At 31.5% G+C, this 20,586-nt stretch overlaps 1 protein-coding gene across 1 annotated transcript in view; it reads right to left on the bottom strand.

Moving 5' to 3' along the window:
- LOC129217782 (CLIP-associating protein 1-like) overlaps window positions 1–20,586 on the bottom strand; it is an 86,044-nt gene that overhangs the window by 51,723 nt on the left and 13,735 nt on the right. The window contains exons 5-14 of the mRNA XM_054852125.1: window positions 19,140–19,285; window positions 16,101–16,236; window positions 15,914–15,984; window positions 14,742–14,879; window positions 13,318–13,512; window positions 11,326–11,396; window positions 10,701–10,826; window positions 8,774–8,872; window positions 3,361–3,507; window positions 732–803 (exon numbers count right to left, since the gene is read on the bottom strand). Coding sequence (XP_054708100.1) covers window positions 732–803; window positions 3,361–3,507; window positions 8,774–8,872; window positions 10,701–10,826; window positions 11,326–11,396; window positions 13,318–13,512; window positions 14,742–14,879; window positions 15,914–15,984; window positions 16,101–16,236; window positions 19,140–19,285 — 1,201 coding nt within the window. The remainder of the gene's footprint in view (window positions 1–731; window positions 804–3,360; window positions 3,508–8,773; window positions 8,873–10,700; window positions 10,827–11,325; window positions 11,397–13,317; window positions 13,513–14,741; window positions 14,880–15,913; window positions 15,985–16,100; window positions 16,237–19,139; window positions 19,286–20,586) is intronic.

Raw genomic sequence — 20,586 nt, 5'->3', positions numbered from 1 at the left:
TTAACTCCTGATCACTGCTGATTAAAAAAGCACTAAGAAAAGGAAAATCAAGAGGTGTGGAAGTTTTAAAACTGTTTGTTCTTTCAATTTGCTAAAACTACAGTCATACAGAAAATCTGGAATTGAAAACATCTTAAGAGATGGAATAAAATATAATCATTTTAGCATTTCTGTTTAACTGTTTGACACTTGTTGTTGGGCTTGTCATTTATATTCTTTTCATCATAAGCTAAAGCAGGAAAGCTTAATTAGAGAATCAAAAGGAATAAAATTGATCACATTAAAGTGTTAATTTTACATTTCTCCTATCCCAAATAGTTCAGCTTCATAATGATAGCAATGAGGTATACAAAATACTGCTCATAAATTGAAAGCAGGAAAATAACCAAATTTCATTTAATTAAATTTATTTCATGTGACATTTGTGCAGAAAAGCATAATTTAGCTGTCAAGTAAAGTAATCAAACATGTATTATGATTTTATCACCTCAGCCAAAAATCTTACAAGTGAAGAAGGTGTCTCGAACAAGGGCAGAAGGCCGGAGTGTTGCCATAAAAACCAAAATCTTACACTTCAACAAAGAACATTGAAACCAATATTTTTTGGTACAAATAAAATTCAGATCCTTTGTGAAAAGGATCTGAATGGAAAAAAAAACATTGTTATGCAAAAGAATAGAGCCACTTCTTTGAAAATGCACAATAGAAATACTACACAATGAAGCACTTACATGATAAAACTGGATATTTTTCACCAGCACCTGTTAGCCTCGTACGAGAGCCACTTAACCGCCTCTCATGAGCTACAATGAGAATCGCATTTACATAATGCGCAAGCAAATAACAAAGCACAGCAACTCAAAAGCACAGTTAATTTATGCTTCAAACATAAAGCAAATAAACAGCATGACAAAATTCTTAACACTTGAAATTAATTAAATTATCAAAACATAAGGCCTGTGAAAAAAAAGAAAAATAATAATAATAATAAGCTGCTAGTCTATTATTTGTCTTGGTTACATTTTATTGATTTTAACTGTCTGAAACAATTTCACTTTTAACTGAAAAGTAAAACACCAAAAATCATTATTAGATATTTGTATAGCGAGTTTCGGGTTCATAACGGATTGGACACTCAGCCAAGTACATTATAGCACAATTTACTCCAAGAATATTCTACACAAATAAGAAATTCTCTATATGACTCGAGAGAAGTTGTTTTGATGTCCATTAGAGACAGGCAACCTGTGGTCAAGTAAGCTTTTGCGACTAATCCATTAAAGGGAGTACAAAACTTAAAAGGCCATGATATATACTGTTACAAATCCTGTAAAAAGTAATAATTGTAGTAACGTAACCTGTAAATAGTTTCCCATAATGAATATACAACCCCTTTGCATTCCGCTAAAGTATACGACCCCTATTTCCTTTTTGTTCATTGATAAAATTTGATAACGGTCTACTACTTTACAGAAGCGTAAGGAATATTTGAGAAATTTCTTTTCGGTGTCTATATAAGCCGTTGGCGATGGATAAACAGGAGAGTTTTGATTGATATTTCGAACTGAGAGCATTTTTGCTCTGTTTATTGCGAGGCATTTCGCTGTGTTGTTTTCGTATTTGGAAGTAAATACGTGTGTAAACGTTGAGTTAACGGTGTTGTGTGATAATTGCTTAATTGCTGATGAATAATTTAGCAGTTGTTGAAGATCTTTCCTGTACATAGTGTAAATAAATTTCCTGTGTTTTTATCAAGAACTGTGTCTTCATTCCAAGAAAGTGGAAGACGCACCGAATCCGTTACAATACTAATTGTTATGCAAATATCTCACAACTTTTTTTCTATGGTTGAAAATAAACAAGGGGGCTCTTTTGTATTAATGAAAAGAAAATTTGACGTCAGTACTGCTACATGCTAATGAGCGATGGCATTTTGTGTTTAGGTAACAGAGGTGAGAATTTATTGTGTGACATAACTCCTTATCTTACTAAAACAAACTAAAACACAATATTAAAAAATTAAATATACTTAAACAATTAGTATATGAGACACTTGTGAAAGGAATAATAAATAAATAAGTATATACTTTTAATTAAAAAAGCTATTAAGCATTATAAACAGTCACACAAGGTGTGTGACATGCCAGGGAGGTGAAAATTCACATGTTGTGAACCAAAAATATACTAAATATAAAATTATTATTAAAAAATTGTTAGCAGATTTAAATAGATATAATTTTAATAAAATTAAAAAGCATTGTTAAATTGATTGTTCCTTTAATTTTTTTCTGTAAAAACCGTGTGACAGTAAAGTTACACTTTTTGAAGAATGACCCATATATGAAAAAATGTATAATATTATTAATTTTTAAGCACAAATGTTCAAATCAAATACATTTTAGATTGTTATTCATTGTGAAAGCAAGCACTTTTTTTCATTCTGTCTAGTTCTCACAAACTGCACACTCACAAACAACTTTGTTAAGATTACTGGGGCACTTTTGTTAACTGAAAATCAAAAACAGTAGTCGACCATCAATTAAATATTAAATTCAATATGCAATTTCTAAACATTGCACTAATTCACTAGTAAATGTCACAAAAAAGGTACACACAAAGGCGCCAAAAGTCAGGGTTGCCTGTTAAAATTGTATGAAAATTTTATTTACTGTCAAAAATGAAACAACTCGAGGAGGGTCATTAGAAGTCCTCAGGAAAAATATTCACACATGTTTAGTCAACAGCTGTTCATAGCTGTGAAAGTTGTTGGTTGATAATTTTTGGATACAAAAAAAAGATTTAGCACATGCTTTTAAACCCTAACTAAATCCATCATCCGGGAAAATTTCAGTTATTTGGGCTCATGAAGTCAATGAAAGGATGCAATTGGTCTCCGAGTAACACAAGATGATCATACCCAGACATGTCTTTGTAGCAAAACAAAAATATTGTCTTCAAAAAAAAAAAAAACTATAAAAAACAATTTATAAATTCTGAAAAATATTATTAAAAGAAAAATATTGACCCCCCCCCCCTAAAAAAGATGTCGGAATTTTTATTTTTATATAACATGACACTTTAGCTCAATTATATATTATTGATTCATTTTATTCCTAACACCATTTGTTTATGCAGGAAAATATAAAGAAAAGAAAAGTGCATGCAATCTTAGCAATATTATTCAGCAAATTGATGATTGTTAAATAAAATTGCTTTTCTTATCAGGGCTGTTTTACTTTTACATCAGGGGATTTTAAGTCTTGACAAATAAATAATTACTGTTTTGATGTGCCAATATTTTATGGTACATTTTTTTTTTAATCAAAGGGAAAACAAAAAAACATTTTGGAAAACTACTACCATATCCTGTCCGCGTTGGACTTGCTTCTCTACTAGTGGCAATGGGTATTCCAGACATTTTTCGAGGTCTACCGGTTTTAGCACCATCCGTTGAAGAATATGTAGCATAACTTAACCTTGATGAAGGCGATTCAGGCCTGCTGCTAGCTGAAAGTCAAAATTACTGATGGGTATGGGTGGGTAAGGGAACATTAACAAAAGTTAAAAAGAAGTTTTTAGGGAATAGATATTATTCAATACACGTTTATGAGTTTACTGTTTTGAAAGTTAAAATAACACTGCAAAACCGTTAATTACTTTAAATGTTTGTTATAAACATAAAATGCAGTAAAATCACAAAGCAACATCACAATTAACAAAGCATGCAAAAACCATGGCACATTTCAAAAATTAAATACCATGCTAAAAGTGCTAAACATTCTAGAATTTCTGTAGAAAAAGTCCAATAATGTTTTTTCATCACAATAACGCAGTAAAATTAGAAATGTTTGAACATTATCTTGAAAGACTTTCGTTTAAATTTACCTTTTTAGTTGGGGTCAAAGTTATTGTATTCAGATTATCCTACTTTTGATTAGCAAAGAAGTAACAGAAACATTTTATAAAACTGCAACATCTACACAAAAAAACCTCACGTTTTCAAATTATTTCTTAGCTGAATGAAAGTGACATATATATTTAAAGTCAGCAGCTTTGAACTTTGTTTCGCTTATATAATACCGTTATGACTCATGACTTACAGATAGGGTGTCCTTAATGATCTTGGCTCCATAAAGAGGTATATTGCAATAAAACCCAACCAAAGCAAGTTGTAAATGAAGCAAAGTTTGACAAAAATTTACCGGGAATATTCTGCGTTTAACCGAGACCAACGTGATAACAGGCCAGACAACTCCTTTCCCCCCGCTTCGTTACGCCACCAGTCGTCGATCTATGAACTTGGCGCGAAACTTTGAAAGCAGTGCGTTTTACCAGTAAACAGTAGTGCTCTGGCTGAAATAGATGAAATAGGAAATATGTAACTTCGGATGCATATTTTTGAATACAATACTGTTGGATTTATCTCATCCTTTCCACGCACCGGAATGTAGAGGCAATTAATATATATATATATATATATATATATATATATATATATATAATTAAGCCTTGTAAGTGTCTGCTGAGTGAAAGTGAATCAGCGATTTCCGCTTCCGAACAACTTGCATGCGAAGAAAAAAGTTGGGCTCCTCATAGAATAAATTTTAAAGTTCGAAGGTAAGTACTTTTCTCAGATAAACAAATTTACATTTAATCCTTTTGAGTTCATGTTAAGGTTACTTAACCTTTCCTCTATTACACATACAATTGTCAGTTTCCTTTCTGATATCTTTGTAATTTGTAATTTCAGCGTACTGCTTTAATATTTGAAATGGTTAACTTGCAACTTTTTATTTCTTTATTTTTTCAACCTTGTACATGCATTTATTCGAAATGGATTTTCCAAGCTGACAATATACATACGTCAAAATTTTCTGCAAATATACTTGTTGCTATCAGAAGCAACGTAACTTGGTGTTGATATTCAGTTAATATGTATGTAAACAAGTTTATTGAAACAGGCTTTTAACTGAACTAATCTTATATTTTCGGTGTCGATTAAATTGTTTCATACGCTAGCATGTGTTATTTTGATGAAAAAACATTCCTTGATGGGCTTCCGTAGTTCTGAGGTAGAAGATTAGCTTTGAACGCCGGAGGTCGTGGGTTCGATACTCAAACATTTCCCCCCAACTACGCCCCTTCAATGTTATTCAAACAAGCTGGTTCTGTGCGTAAATTAAAAAATATATATGTTTTTTCCACTGTTGTCTTTAAGTTTTATGATATTTATGCACAAATTGTGGTTGAGTTAAAGGTATTCATAATTTCTGGGCTTACAAAAGATTACTTTTGAGCAGTGGATATGTAACGTGTTTTTGCCAAATGCTCTATGCTTGTTTGTTTATGCTTAAAAAGGGCAAAATGTCTTGAACTACATATTTTTTGAACTCCTTGGGTTTTCTGTTAATAAGCTTTCAGGAACTCTGAAACTGTAACATACATTGAATTAAGGGGCTATCCATAAAGTATGTTGCAAAATTTTGAACAAATGCCCCCTCCCCCTCCTTGTTACATGTAACGCTGTTCAACATGAGCATATTGTTATAAACAACGCGTGATGTCACACTTCTTGTTATCCCCTCCCTTCCCCCTGTCACAAAACTGTCACACTGAATTCCTAAAAGAGCATACTCAGCAAAATGTTGATCTAAATTTAACATACATGAGGTTTTAAGTATTGAAGAAAGTTGCTAAAATGGTCATTCTATGAAAAGTTTTTTTGAAAGAGGTTACTTTGTCATCAATTAATGATTTTTAAAATAATTTTTCAAAAGCCTAAAATAATGAACTATTGAAGCCCCCCCCCCCCCCACACACAAGAATCATTAGCAGCAGAAAAAGCTGAAAATGGAAAAGTAGCAATAAATTCCAAAAAAAAAAAGGCTTCTTAGATATTGAATACATTTTTTTGATGTACAACATACAGTATGCATGTTGTATAATTCCTTCTTTAATTAACATTTTTCAAGTTGAATTCCTGAGTAATTTTTCGAGAGTGCCCACCGAAGGGGGGGGGGGGCGGAATCATAGTCTGATAGTAAAGGTAGCTTTTCAACGGCTCTAGTTAAATATCTGTGCCCTTGAAATTTTAAGGGAGATGGGGGAGATGTTTTGGGGGTATTTTTCTTGAAGTTTTCATAATTGAAGGGGGTAGGGCAGTGTTTACTTTTGGGGGATGTCACTCAAGCATTCATGTCTTTTTAAAAGCATAAATTTGCTCAGCTAAGTTAACATTAATAATCTGGTATTATGTACTTTAATTTGATGTTATGTCTTTGAAACATATTGCAGTCATGCTTCCCATTTACTTAAGTAAAAATGTTTATTTTTTAAAATTTCATTTAATTCTTATTCAAATACATTGGTAAAATTTTTTTTGTTTTGATGTAATTGTAAAATAAAAGTTCATTTATTTATTTGAATACTTTTTAAGAGTTTATGTTTCAATACAAAATACAAGTAGTTGAAATGCAATTAGTTTAAAAAAAAGAATCAAATGAAAAATAAAACTGTGTTTATTTATCACTTCGTTTTAACATGATTGTAAAATAAAATCGTGTTTAGTTATTTGAATACTTTGTAAGACTTTTAAATGTTTTTATGTAAAATACTATGAATTAAGCTCAGTGTATTTTTTAGTGTATGATTATAGGGTTCCTTTTTATGTTTTCAAATGGAAAAAGTAGAACTTTAAATGCTACTAAAATAATAGAAGACAATAATAAATAAACCAAATAGTTTAATTAAACCAAAATACTAATCGAAGTGCTCACTTCCCAATATCATTATGGATCGACGAACAATGACGTCATTTGCTAGTTGGATGGCCTTCCTATCTCGAAGGCCTCGGTTCAACAGAATGCAATTAAAATACCCAAGACGTAAAACTAAAGCAACAAAGAATTCATAATAAAGAAGTATTGGGAAGAAGTTTCTTCCTTAAAGAGCCAATTCCAACTGGGTATGATGTTCTTAATGTTTCCTACATTGTATCCTTAAGAAATCTCTTTAATAGACCATCTTCGGTCACTTCTGTTAAGTTTGAGCAGATCTTCCAGACATGTAATAGAGAAGTCACACTTAGGCATTTTTAATCGCCTTCAATCATTTGAGCAGAACCAGTTAAAACTTCTTTCTAAATACTTTAAACCATTAGATTAGATTTTCCAATATAAAAAATAAAAATAAAAAAAAAATTTTGAAACCAAAATTGCTGTCCTACTATAACCATATTCTATCACAGGTTAAGGGGCCCATCATAATGCACTTTTGGGGGGTCCCACTATTTCTATTACAGAACTATGTAAAACATATATTTTGCGCATTTGTGAATACGCTTAAGGACCATTGTGGTCCTGGAGGCCCCTCACATTTGTGACATAGTGAATCTGTAACTGGTCTACTTAAATCAAAATGTTTATCTATCCTACACTCAGGCCTGAGAAATATAATATATTTACAAGTGGGCTTATTTTGTTAATTTTTTTAATATAACTTATATTGAATGTATACCATTTGCACACCACCCCCTCAGGAAAAATTCAAAATGACTAGTTAGTATGTACATAAGAAAATGCAGGTAGAAAATAAAAAGGAGAACGTTGAAAAGACTACAACTGGAAAAGAAATAGGAGTGGTCAAAAATTCCCATTTTGCATGCAGCAGAGGATTAGCTCTACTCTATTCGTTGCACAACTTTAGAGGCAAAAGAATTTCTCTACATATAAATTTCAAGGACATGAGACATTGAAACCTTTCAAAATTTACATGCCTTTTACTTTACATCAGTGTTAGGGCCATTAAGTCAGAAGTGAAAAAAATATATATTGATGTTCAACTAGGCATCATTACATCTTCTTTACTAATAATAAAGCTGAAAGTCTCTCTGTCCGGAGGATGCCTGTAGGATGTCTGTGACGCGCATAGCGCCTAAACCGTTCGGCCGATTTTCATGAAATTTGGCACAAAGTTAGTATGTAGCATGGGGGTGTGCACCTCAAAGCGATTTTTCGAAAATTCGATGTGGTTCTTTTTCTATTCCAATTTTAAGAAAAAAAATATCATAAGATGGACGAGTAAATTATGAAATTATCATAACGTGGAACCACAACATGGGCACAAGCCAATTGGCGAGATGCGAAATTATCATAACGTGGAACCGTAAGATGGGTACAAGCCAACTGGCGAGAAAATTAACCACCCATTATTTGTGAATATACAGGCGAACCAAAAGACCTTTTGATTTTTCTATTACGGGCAAAGCCATGCGGGTATCACTAGTGAGGCTATAAAAGTGCAACATCAAATGTTTGCAATTCATGATCAAAAGTCTTGGTAAAGCTTTAACCAAGGCAGCTGCTAAGTTTAAGAACACTGCTACATAGTTTTGAATATTTTGAATTGTGTATTTTAAAATGTATGTTTTTTATTGGTCCTAATAAATGGGGGGAGGGGGGGCAAGTAAATAAGAAAACTTTATGACTTTTAACTTTTGCATCAGTGATTTCTTTAAAATATGGTTTTGGAACTCATTTAAAACAATGTTCAGCACTTATAGTTCAACATGCACAGAAATATACTTACCAGAAAAAAAAAACACCCACACTCACACACACACACACACACACAAAGGGAAAATGTTATAGCTACAAGCTCATAAATCAATGTAACACACCAAACAAGCAAATAAAATTTCAGGACGGAAAATGATATAAATTGAATTTTTTGGCTCGTAATTTATCAAAACAAATAAGAGAAAGGTACTGCTTACGTTGAGATTGAGAAGATCCTTTTGGACGAGACTTGATAACTCTTTCCGGTGAGGTAATTGCATGAATGGATGTCTCATGTCGACGTACCGAGTTACGAGCTACACAAATTATGATTAAATTAGATGATGAATTATCAAAATGTCAGTACACTAACAAAAAATTTTTTAAAAATGAAAATTTAAAATCAAGTTCCAACTTAAAACATAAAAAAACACCCCCCCCCCCCCCATAAGAGCAACTTTATTGTTTTTTAATGTGATATCGAGCAAAGGAGAGTCAGAATAACTCAGTTGTTTAATTTTATCAAAATGAAACATGTTAATGGGTCATATTTTAGTACAAAAAGCAGGATAAGGGGCCAATGTTTTAAGCAATTCAAATCTCGGACCAATCGTTAAATTAAGAAAAATTACTACTTTAGTGGGGTTGTGAGCACTTAGAACAGCTTATCAGAAGAGGCAGTAATGAGCAAGAAGGGAGTAGATAGTTTCTCAGAGGGCCATTGATCTTCATTAAAGACTAACAAAATTGACTGGGAAATCAGCCTAGATGGGCCCAGAGCCTGTTACTGGTCCCCACATTTGTATTTGTATTATATAATTACAAGAGGAGCCCTAAATGGCATCAAGAATTATTTAAAATAAAACACTTATTCACAATATTCCAACAGATCTTATATTAAAACTGTAAATATAATTCAGCACATTAGAAAAATAGAAAAAATGCATACAATGGCTCGAAAATTAAAAATTTTATAATAGAATTACACATTTACAGGTTTCAGAGTGAATCATCATAATCTACAGGTTTGTTAATAAGCAGAAAAAAATAATAAGACGTGCAAAAGTTGTTATAAGTAACTGTTGGGAAAATACCAGCATACTGAAATAATCTTCACTTGAGTTTAAAAAATTACAATGGTTAGGGGAAAAAAATTAATGATACGTTTAAACGAGAAACACTGCCTTAATGTGATTACTAAGACATTCGCAAAGTTATGCGCACAAGCCGAAGCACAATGAAGAATTTTTTGGCAATTTAGTATTTTTAATGACAGATGTCTAAACAAACATAACCTTTCCACGAGCAGCTCATTTCTCTTTCCAGACAACATCTGGATATCTACATTTAGTTCTAATTATTCCTGAAACAAATATTAACTTTGGCCAACTGAAAGAGTTAGCCAAAATTTATTTTAAGTACTTTCATGGGTCTTCCGAAAAATTTCCAAGAACCAGAGTTTTAACTGAGAAAAAATACTGAATGAAGGATTTAGAACTTTATGCCAAGAATTCACTTTTGAATGCATTTATTGCTTTAAAGAATCCTGGGACATGTTGAATCTGTCATCCAGAAAGATTCTGTGGATGGACCATAGCCTACAAGTCCAGATTATAATCATACTATTGTTTCTACTGCTTTATTTTTATTCCTGGTTGTTAAATTGATTTGGTAATATTGTACCACATTTAGTGTGTTCATATATTCAGACAGTCTTACATCTTTTCAAACTATAATTTTAATGAAAAATTCAAAAAAACTAAATAAATAAATAAACAAAAAAAAAGAAATATTTCATAATAAAATCTAATAAACAACTGAAATGGAAAAAAATACCGATTCTTGACAAAAGTACAGTAGGATAGGAGAAAAAAAGAAAATATGAATGATTTTTCCCAACATCTGAAATTTTGCTAATTACAAATATTCAAACCTCAACTTGTAATGTTGCTTTTTATAATTTATTTCATTTATTTATTAAAACCACCACAAGCTTAGAATAATGGATGAGGACTACATAAGGGAACCCCATACGACATTTAAAGATTTTCTACAAAGAATAATAATCATACACGTGCACTGCATATCAATTTATCATGCATAAAACAAATAATTTAAACAAACATAAATAAAAATAAAACTTACGAAGAGAAGCCCCAGAACCTCTAGAGAGATTAGCAACAACGGAATTTGAAGCTCGAGCTTTGGCACGCCTAACAGCGGACAAATCGATAGCACTAGTTGATCTCAATCGTGTCGGTATGCCCGAGGCTAAAAGGGGACAACAAGCAAACCAAAGAGGGTCAAAATCTAAATAATTCTTTTCCACAAAAAATCTGAACATGCTTTAATTAACAAAAACAAGGATAATTCAAACTTTTTTAAATGTAAAATGAAAACAAAAAAAAAATAATAATAATAATAATAATAATACAGAGAAAAGTAAAATAATATTTTTCAAAAAAAAAATTGTAGACATTAACATGCATTTTTGAAAAAAAAAAAAAAAAAATCAATTGGAAAAAATCATGTGTAAACTCCGCTATTAATAAACTTTTATCGATAAGCCCCAAGATAGACATTTCCATTATTTAATCAAAAAAATTCCCTTTATTCAATAAATTCCCCTTTACTAGGATCTAGCCTTAAAATGTAAATCTACATGCAGCTGCACAGACAAATTGTTGTGTCTCAGAATACATATTTAGCAGACATTTTAAATAAATTTAAACAACAATTAATCAATACTAATTATTATAGAAACACTTACATGGGTCTGGTTTTGAATTCTGTAAATTAGAGATCCCTGTTCGTCTGCCCAAGGTGCCAGTACGACCAAGTCTTAAAAATTAGAAGAAAGAAAAGCAAGCATTTAAAAAACAAAATCACAAATTGTATAAATAAATGGCACAGAACATAAAATGAAAACACGTTGAAATAGTTTGTAGAATAAATTGCATACACACATTGCTCTAAATTCTTACTTCCTTCTCTGTCTCAAAAAAAAAGGGGGGGGGGGGTTGGATTTCATAGGCCTCATTTTGTCAGACATCAATAATATATGAAGGTTTTTTTTTTTTTTTTTTTTTGTTTTACAATCCCTTCATCATGTAGCTAGACTTCTTAAAAAAATCAATGCACTAAATTAATGTGTCAATTTTGCTGATAAAAACACTTTCAGTTTTTGAAAGCTAAATTTAATGTAGGCAATAGAGATCGGAACAACAAAATATGGCCTAAGCTTATACACTACATCCAAAAAATTAAACTTTTTTTCTATTAATAAGATCCAATTACAAATTTTTAAAAAGCAATATCCAATTGACATTAATTAATTTTTGAAGATCCATATTTAACCCGTATGCTATGCTAACTCAGTGATAACAATAATATTGACTGAACAAAAAGGCCAACACATGGTTATAATCAATTTAAAAATGTGGTATTGAACTGCAAAAAATTTAACTGCACACAGTTTTCAATGGATGTATGATATTAGTGCCTTCCAAATACTTTTGAAGGAAAAAAAATCAAAATCACTAGACCAGTTCAGTTTATTAACGGTTAAAAGCTTGCATGTGGCTTTAAACTTTGGCGACGTCTTTGCCAATAACCACTTGCATACAAATAATTTAAAAGCATCTAAGAATAACAAAATAACTAATTGATGTTTAAAAAAATAAATTGCTGCCACTCTTTTTCTGATCAATAAATCCTTGTTTTATTTATTTATTTAGCTTCAAAATGATGAAATTTTAGATAACAAGAAACTGATTTTCAAAGTTTTACAAAAACAAAAAACAATTTAGAATTTTGTATAGATCCTTGTGTAAGTTCTCAGCAACAGGAAGACTGAATTTTTAATGCAATTTTATTCTCTCACATGGCATAGCTTTGCATACACTACACACATGCAACTTCTTTCATACTTGCCAACCATCAAAGGAAAAAAAAAAAAAAAGGAGGTTTCACTAGTAGTGTGATTCACCAGCGCGACATATTTTCACAACAGAATTATTAAATTATGCATTTTAAATAACATGAATGCTAAATTTAAAGTGATATAGGGTAATTGTAAGCTAATTGGTAGCAGCAAGAAAAACATACTGCAAAGGAAAAATCAAATAATGAGCGAACTTGCTTAAAGTTTTGTACATTCCCCAGGTTCTACCAAAAAAGTAGCTACAAAAATTTAATTACTAAAATTCGTGAAAAATATCAATATATAATGAAAATAAAATATAAAATGAGTAGGTATAGGGCAGCACATGTTAAAATAACTTCAAACTTTCAAAATAATTGAAATATTTCCAAGATGCAAAAGGATTGAAATCTGCAGCAATTTTCAGCAAAGCACGTGCTTCGTTGAACATGCAATGTGGAAAGCACCCAAAAAATTAATTTTTGTTAAATGAGTTATTAATTGGAAAAATTCTTATTCCCTGACATTGGTAGACTAGAAAAGGGTGCCATCTATTGAGAAGAAAGTGAAACTTTTGATGATTGACTGAAAAAACTGCAAAAATGGGAGAAAATCGTAAAAAAAGGGGAAACTGGGAGATAGAAGCAAAAAACAGGAGCCTCCCGTTAAAAACAGTAGAGTTAGCAAGTATGTTCTTTACACATATAGATTAGGGGAAAACTTCCCGCATGAAATAATCAGATATTCACCAAAAAAGCTAAGATTTTCTACATTACATTGCTACAAACAGAGATAAGAGAAGAACTTCTAGTAATATGAGATAATTAAATATTCACTTACACAAGATTTTCTACAGATCCTGCATGGTTAGAGATGGTGGATCTGTAAGGTTTTCCACTTTGTGTTAATGAACTACTGCTAGAGGAATTGCTCATAGTAAGCTCATCATGCAACATCCTTTGCTTACTGTTGTCAAGTGAATTTAGCAAACTGTCTGCTTGTTCTCTAAAATGGTCAGCAAAGCCCCAAAACGCTCTGAAAAAGAAAGCAAATTAAATAGTTTTTTTCACGCACAAAAGCTTATTTTTTCTTTTAATATCTAATACAGTAAAACCTGTAAAGTTGACCACCTTTGTAAGTTGACCGCTCATGTCAGGAACGGAATTAGTCCTATCTTATACAATGAAGACAAACCTCTGTAACTTGACCACCTGTCTATCTTGACCACTAATATACACCAGCTTTGGTTTGGAGTATTGTAGAAAAAACCTTTGTAAGTTGCACTAGGCAAAAGCATTAGATTGTACTACAGGTTTCATCAGTTATGCCTCAAATAAATAACCAGACATTTTAGAAAATCCTATGAATATTTATGTTTCCATCGAAAAACATTGGGCTGATGTTATGTCCCACAAAATGCGCCAAACTTCAATAAGGAGTTATTTTGTTGAAAAGTAGATTACCATGGTTACAAATGTTCAAGAAAAAATCAAATGAAGAATTTGAGTAACTTTTGACTTATGAATTTTTAGGAATTGTTAATATCAAGTAAGTTGTTTTCCATTAGTAATAAAACTTTTTTTTTTGATCAATTCACAGAAATTTTAAATTTGTATGATACTTTACGAGTCATTCTGGTAAATAATCTCTAAAAATATTTAAACGACATTTTTTCTTATTGTTTTAAAGCAATGTTAAACAATGAAAGTGAGTTTAAAGTATTCCAATTAGTTAAAAATGAATGCATGGGACAAGAAATGACAAAAAAAAAGTTTTCATTACTACCCTCTATAAGTTGACCACCTGTCTAAGTTGACCACCAAAGTGCTGCACCGCAAGTGGTCAACTTACACAGGTTTTTATGACATGACTAAGGCATTATTTTCAATAATGAACTTTAAAAGCAGATAGTAGACTGCTGCAATTACAATCTTCGTAACCATTTGGACCGAGAAGAAGAAGAAATACTCTTCACAAGTTTCACAGCAATCAAATGTTTTGAAATAATGACACTGATTTAAAATTCAAAGATAACAAGAAAAAATCACTAAAATTCATTTTATCACTTTGTAATTATAATTAAACACCTTACAGTCAATGAATATTTCTGCTGTTAAAAAAAGGAAATTTCTTACAGTGAAATGCCTTTTTGATTTCCAGAAGAATATAAATACATGTTAATCTATAATTGGCTTCAGAAGTTAAAAAATTTAAACATCGTGATATACAGATAACTATTGAAAATGCAAGGGAAAAGGATTTACTTCCTAGAGAAAGCCCTAGCTTCTGGATCAGCGTCACTGATGCCCTTCCTTATGGCGTCAGCTAAGATGCCAACATGTCTCTCCATTGTGTAAGTTGGCCAAGTCACAAGCAATTGATCAAGAAATTCAAAACATGTTCTGAAACGAATAATATGAATCAACAGTAGTTCACAGAAGAAAAATTATTCTCAAATAAATGTATAATTTTAAGTAAAATTTGAAAAATGTATAATATACATAATTGATTGCCTAGGCCTACCGTGCATTGGCCAGTAACAATTCAAAACAATAAAAGCATTAACAAAAATGACACATTTCTGAAGAAGATATAATATGCACGCACATTTATAAAGGTTGGTTTAAAAAGTGATCACAAGGCCCATTCTGTATTCTATTTGAAACTTTAAACAAAAGAACCTTCTTTTTTTTAATTTCCTGTTTTCCTAGAAGTTTTCGTAGAAAAATAATATAACCAAGTCACAAAATTAAGGTATTATATATACAGTGACGGAACAGGAAAAATGAGGTTTAGGTGAAAGAAGAACAACTAAATAATTGTCTTGAGCCCATAAAAAATAAACCAGAAAAAAAAAAGACAATTGCAAAAAGAAAGAAAAATTATCTTTGAAATTTAAGTTGGGTACTATAGTATTAATTAAACAATTTAAGTTACCATTGATTTGACTCACTATTTTTATATTTTTTCAGCTGGTTGTTTTCACGTCTCTATCCAAGTTTTATCCTGTCTTGGGAGAAGCTGGTCAAACCTTCTCAACAGTTTCACTAATCAATTTTAGAGTGTTTATTGTACAAAACAAGCAGTTATTTCATAAACCTCTATTTTATTATAGGAGATATTTGAATGCGAGAATTATTTTCTACTTTTCTCAAAAATTAAAATCTTCATTCATTTTACTTGTAAGTTAAAAAACATCTGGAGCATGAAATAAATTTGAAAAAAATATAGGCAAAAACTACCAAAGAGTTAAAGCTCCATGTAAATGTTCTAGTTTTTTGTTATTGGTTCAAATACAGTAACACAGTAATATATACAAAAATACAACAGTTTTTCTCTTTTTCATTTAACCTAAGACTTATTAAATATTTCTGAAAGGAAAGCTAAATTATACAAATCAAAATTAATTTAAATAAATAAATTCAAAATAACTTACTTTCTGATGTCTTTTGATTTTGATGAGAGATGAGTTGTAATTATAGGAATTAGACGGCTCACATGAGTATACTATCAAAATGAAAAAGCACAGAATAATGATTAAATGACCAAAGAATTTCAGAAAAATTTTCAGCCTTCCTAACGAAGACGAAATTTGAAAATATCTAAAACAAATATTAAATTACCCGAATGATGAAATGTATGGCAACAATTCCAGCAGTAGACATAATCTTGGCACTATTTGGAATTAAGTTTATTAAAGATGGCAAAAGTGCTTCAGCAAAGTGATCCAATTTAGGACCCAACTGTTGAGAAAGATACCTGAAAAAAGTTTTAAAATGTATTTTAGGTGTTTTATCAAAGGTTTCTTAAAAGCACACCAAGCATAAAATGCGCAATATTTCCAAAGCAAAGAGGATTTTTATTCTTCTTTTCAGTTGAATAAATATCATAATACAGTAAACTATCGATTATCAGCGTTCGGATGATCTGCAGGTCTTTTCAATATATATACAGTCAAACTTCAATTTAACTATACATGACCTAACGATTTCCTCAATATAATGATATACATAACTGGTCCAGATTTGACTACATTGAATGTCTATGCTCCTTGATTTAATGATATCCTTGATTTAACAATAAAATTTTCCAGTCCCTTGACAATCATTAAATTGGGGTTACACTGTACTGTTTGACCATGGATTGTATGGACAGACAAACATCCGTTTTACAGCCGGAAATGGACCAATATGTTATTTTAGCGATGTCAGCTTTTGCAGAAGCAGTGTTTTATTCAAATGAGCGGAATACGCGCATCAAATTTTTACTTTTCCCCCTCATTTAGATAGATACTTCTCATCTGGACGTTTGAAAATTCCATACAATCCGTGGTTGGACAGTATATATATATTTTTGATGAGTGATCATTTACTGAATGTAGAAAAACGCACCCATTTTAACTTTGCGAGTGCAAAGTCTACTTTAAGACAATCTAGTTTCTTTCTTCTCCTTCCTTTTGACAATATCAAAGTTCGTAAGTCACCGAAACCAGACTAGTTGGAACTTGATTTGTACACCTAGTCTCTTGTACCATTGAGAAATCTATTTTCAGCCGAACCTAACTTATTCCAGGAAACTAAGCCCTAAAATCCCAGCGCTATTCCAAGAAAACAATTGGTAGCATTCTGCTTTGGATTGTTATCGTAACGAATCCCTTATCTCCGTTTTTAAAATTTCAATCTGAAGTGCAATGTTTCTGATTTTCGTCTGAAAAGAGGCTTTAATTAGCATCAGCAAAACTATTAACCTGACTGCTCGCTGTTGCATGTATATTGCTATTTTTTGCATTCAATGTTATCGATTTTAGCTATAACTTAAATTTATGTGTGAGTGTTATTCATATTTTTAGCTATACTAGGATCATTTTACCTATTACAGTAAAACCTGTAAAGTTGACCATCCTTGTAAGTTGACCACCTGTCTATGTTGACCCCGCTTTTGTCAGGAACGGAATTAGTCCTATCTCATATAATGAAGGAAAACCTCTGTAACTTGACCACCTGTCTATCTTGACCACTAATGTTCGCCAAATTTGGTTTGGAGTATTGTAAAAAGTCCTTTGTAACTTGACCACTTGGTTTATTTTTTTAAACTTTCTTCAGCAAATTATTTTATTTCAATATTTAGTTTTTTTTAAAATTATTATTATTATTATTTTCATAGCTTTCCAAGAATGTTTTTAATGCTTTGATGACAGAACAGCATTTTACTAACTAAACAGCAGCATAAAGCTTAATGCTGCTTTTTATTCCCCAAACTTGTTTTTCATTTGTTGTTCTATTTGAGATAGCTTTTTGTACTTTGTTCAATGAAAATAGGTGTCAGTAGAAAAGTTCATAGTCTTTCCTATCAGTTGCAATATGTTGTGACACAGGAATTGTGCTAAAAAGAGCAGGCCCGGATCTGTACATTTTGATTCTCCTGCAACAAAATATGTAGGGCCCCTCCCTAGTGGCCAGCAGTGTCTATTAGTAAAGTGAATAAGTCTTAATGCTAGTTTTTTTTCTTTTTTTTCTTCAATTTCTAGGACCGTTAGCCCCTTTAAGGACGCGGGCCCCTCGCACTGCGGTTACACAGATCTGGGCCTGCTAATGTGTAAAGTTACATGTTTCTGGTGCAAGGGATTAAGAGATAGGACATTTTGATTTTGCCTTTATGAACTGGGAGAGTCGAGCTTGTTGCTCTTTGTGCTATTAGTTTTACATAAAAAGGCTTCAAAAAGAAAGTTAGCTGAACTTGAGATTAATAAAAAGTATGAAATATTAAAATTTACTGAAAATGGGAAAAGCCAGAGAATATTAGCTGGCATATATGGAATTTCTAAAACTAAAGTGTCTAATATAGTTAAAAACAATAAAAAACTAACAAAATTATTTGAATAGTATTGCTGATTATTGTTTCACTTTCAATAATGTTAATCAATGAAAGTGAGTTGAACAGCAAGAGTAAAGGTGAATTCCTCAAAAAATGAATACATGGTGCAAGAAATGACAAAAAAAAGAAAAGAATTATTACATCCCTTTATAAGTTGACAACCTGTCTAAGTTGACCGCCAAAGTACTGCACCGCGAGTGGTCAACTTACACAGGTTTCACTGTATTTGGATTATTCGTCATTTCTGTTTATCCGCAATTACCGTACCACCCTATTCTGCAGATAATCGGGAGTTTACTGCAGTTATTAAATAATAATATATTTAGAAAGCTGCACTTGCAACTTTTTTTTTTTTTTTTTTGCAATGATTATGCATTCCTGTCATGTGAAAGATGACCATCAAGCATATTGTCACCTCAAAGCAACAGTAGGACATCTTACTGTCATTCCTGGGTTTAGATGTCTTACTGTTGCTCAGAGGCGATAACATTTTACACATAAATTTAAAATGTATATTAATAATTTTTTGGAATACATCAAATCACAGAAAAAAAAAAGAAAAGAATAAAATAATACAAAACTATGAGACTAAACGCTGTGAAAAACATTTCCATTCATCAAAAGTTTTCAAATTTCAAAAATTAGGTTCATTAAGAATCATACTAATAGTACTTTTATCAAATTTAAAAGCATAATGTCCTATGTGCATGCGTCTAACAATCAAAAAAAAAAAAAAATGCGTACATCCCTTCTGTTGAGAAAATAATCAATAAAATGAGCACACTTACGCTATTGTTATTGCTGCTTCCCTGACAACTTGAGAACGCAAATCCTTTACTGAGTTTTGAAAAGGTTGTTCTAATTGTCTTAAAATTGGATAAAATTCTTCATATTCGTGTCCACCAGCAATAATGATACTCCTTAACCGTTTGCACTAAAAAAAAGTTACACACTTTAAACACAGTATTTTTCAACATGTAAAAATCGAGAAGATATAAAAATTTCAATTAATGTTAGTGGATTGGTCTAATTTCAGTCGATATCATTACACAGTAATTTATTGAAATTTATTTTGCATGTAAACAAAATTGTTGAAGTAATAAAAAAGTGTTTCCCAATTAACAGTCCTGTAAATGAAATTTAGGAATACCACAGAGATTGGATGTCACTAATCTTTGAAAGCAAGATACACAACAAATATTATGTATGCTTTATTACTTTCTTCTATATCTAATATATAGAAGAAAGTATTGGATTCGTGCAAATTTTCGAATTTCGACGGATTCGAGCGTTTTGAGGTGTGCAGAGTCCATTTTGACTATTTTTGGAAAATGTCTGTCTGTCTGTGTGTGTGTATGTATGTATGTGTGTGTGTGTGTGTCCGTGTGTGTGTCACGTCTGTGTGTGACCAGTTTTTTGTGGCCGCTCTACAGCAAAAACTACCGCATGAAATCGAACGAAATTTGGTACACATATGTGCCTCTATGTGAACTTGTGTTCATTGGTTTTTGGCGCGAATTCCTCCAAGGGGGATGGAGCAATGGGACGCTTTTTGAGTTATGCGTGATTGCTATTCCTCAGGAAGTAACTGGTGGAATCAAACAAAATTTGGTAAATATGTTGCCCCTAACAGGAGAAGATACTGATTCAATTTTGGGGTCAATAGCTCAAACGGGGGTTGAGTCATAGAACGTTTTTTGTCGTCAATTGTGGCTGCTGTATCTCAAGAAATAACGAACAGAATCAAACAAAAATTTTTCAACAAGTAGCCCTTAGTGGGTATAAGAGCTGATTTTATTTTGGTGTCAACAGCTGAAAAGGGGGTAGCGTAATCGAACGTTCTCTTTTTCCATTGTGAGTGCCCTATCTCAAGAAGTAATGCTACGTTCTGGATGAAATTTGGAATAAATGTGAATCCATATGTAAACAGGCTTTGGTTCAATTTTGACGCCAATCGCTCCAAGAGTTGTTTTTTTTTTTTTTTTTTTTTTTTTTTGCGAACAAAAATAGCTTTATTAATGCAACAATAAGAAAGATAAATTGTAATAGATTGTCGTCTGCATATTTCTCGTGATTTTAATTGTATGGAAATGATCGGAAATATTATCTCAATGATTTAAAAATTTTAAATGTTGCCATCTTATGTTTAACAAATAAAATATTTGTAATTAATTCAAGCAAGGCTTTTAAAATAACTTTCAATTTTTGCTCTTTGCTTTGCTTTTGCAATAATTC

The sequence above is a fragment of the Uloborus diversus genome, chromosome 2 (genome assembly GCF_026930045.1).
Source record: "Uloborus diversus isolate 005 chromosome 2, Udiv.v.3.1, whole genome shotgun sequence".
NCBI classification, from domain to species: Eukaryota; Metazoa; Arthropoda; class Arachnida; order Araneae; family Uloboridae; genus Uloborus; species Uloborus diversus.
Note: the sequence above shows the minus strand (reverse complement) of the source record. Positions and strands in the feature narration are given on the sequence as shown.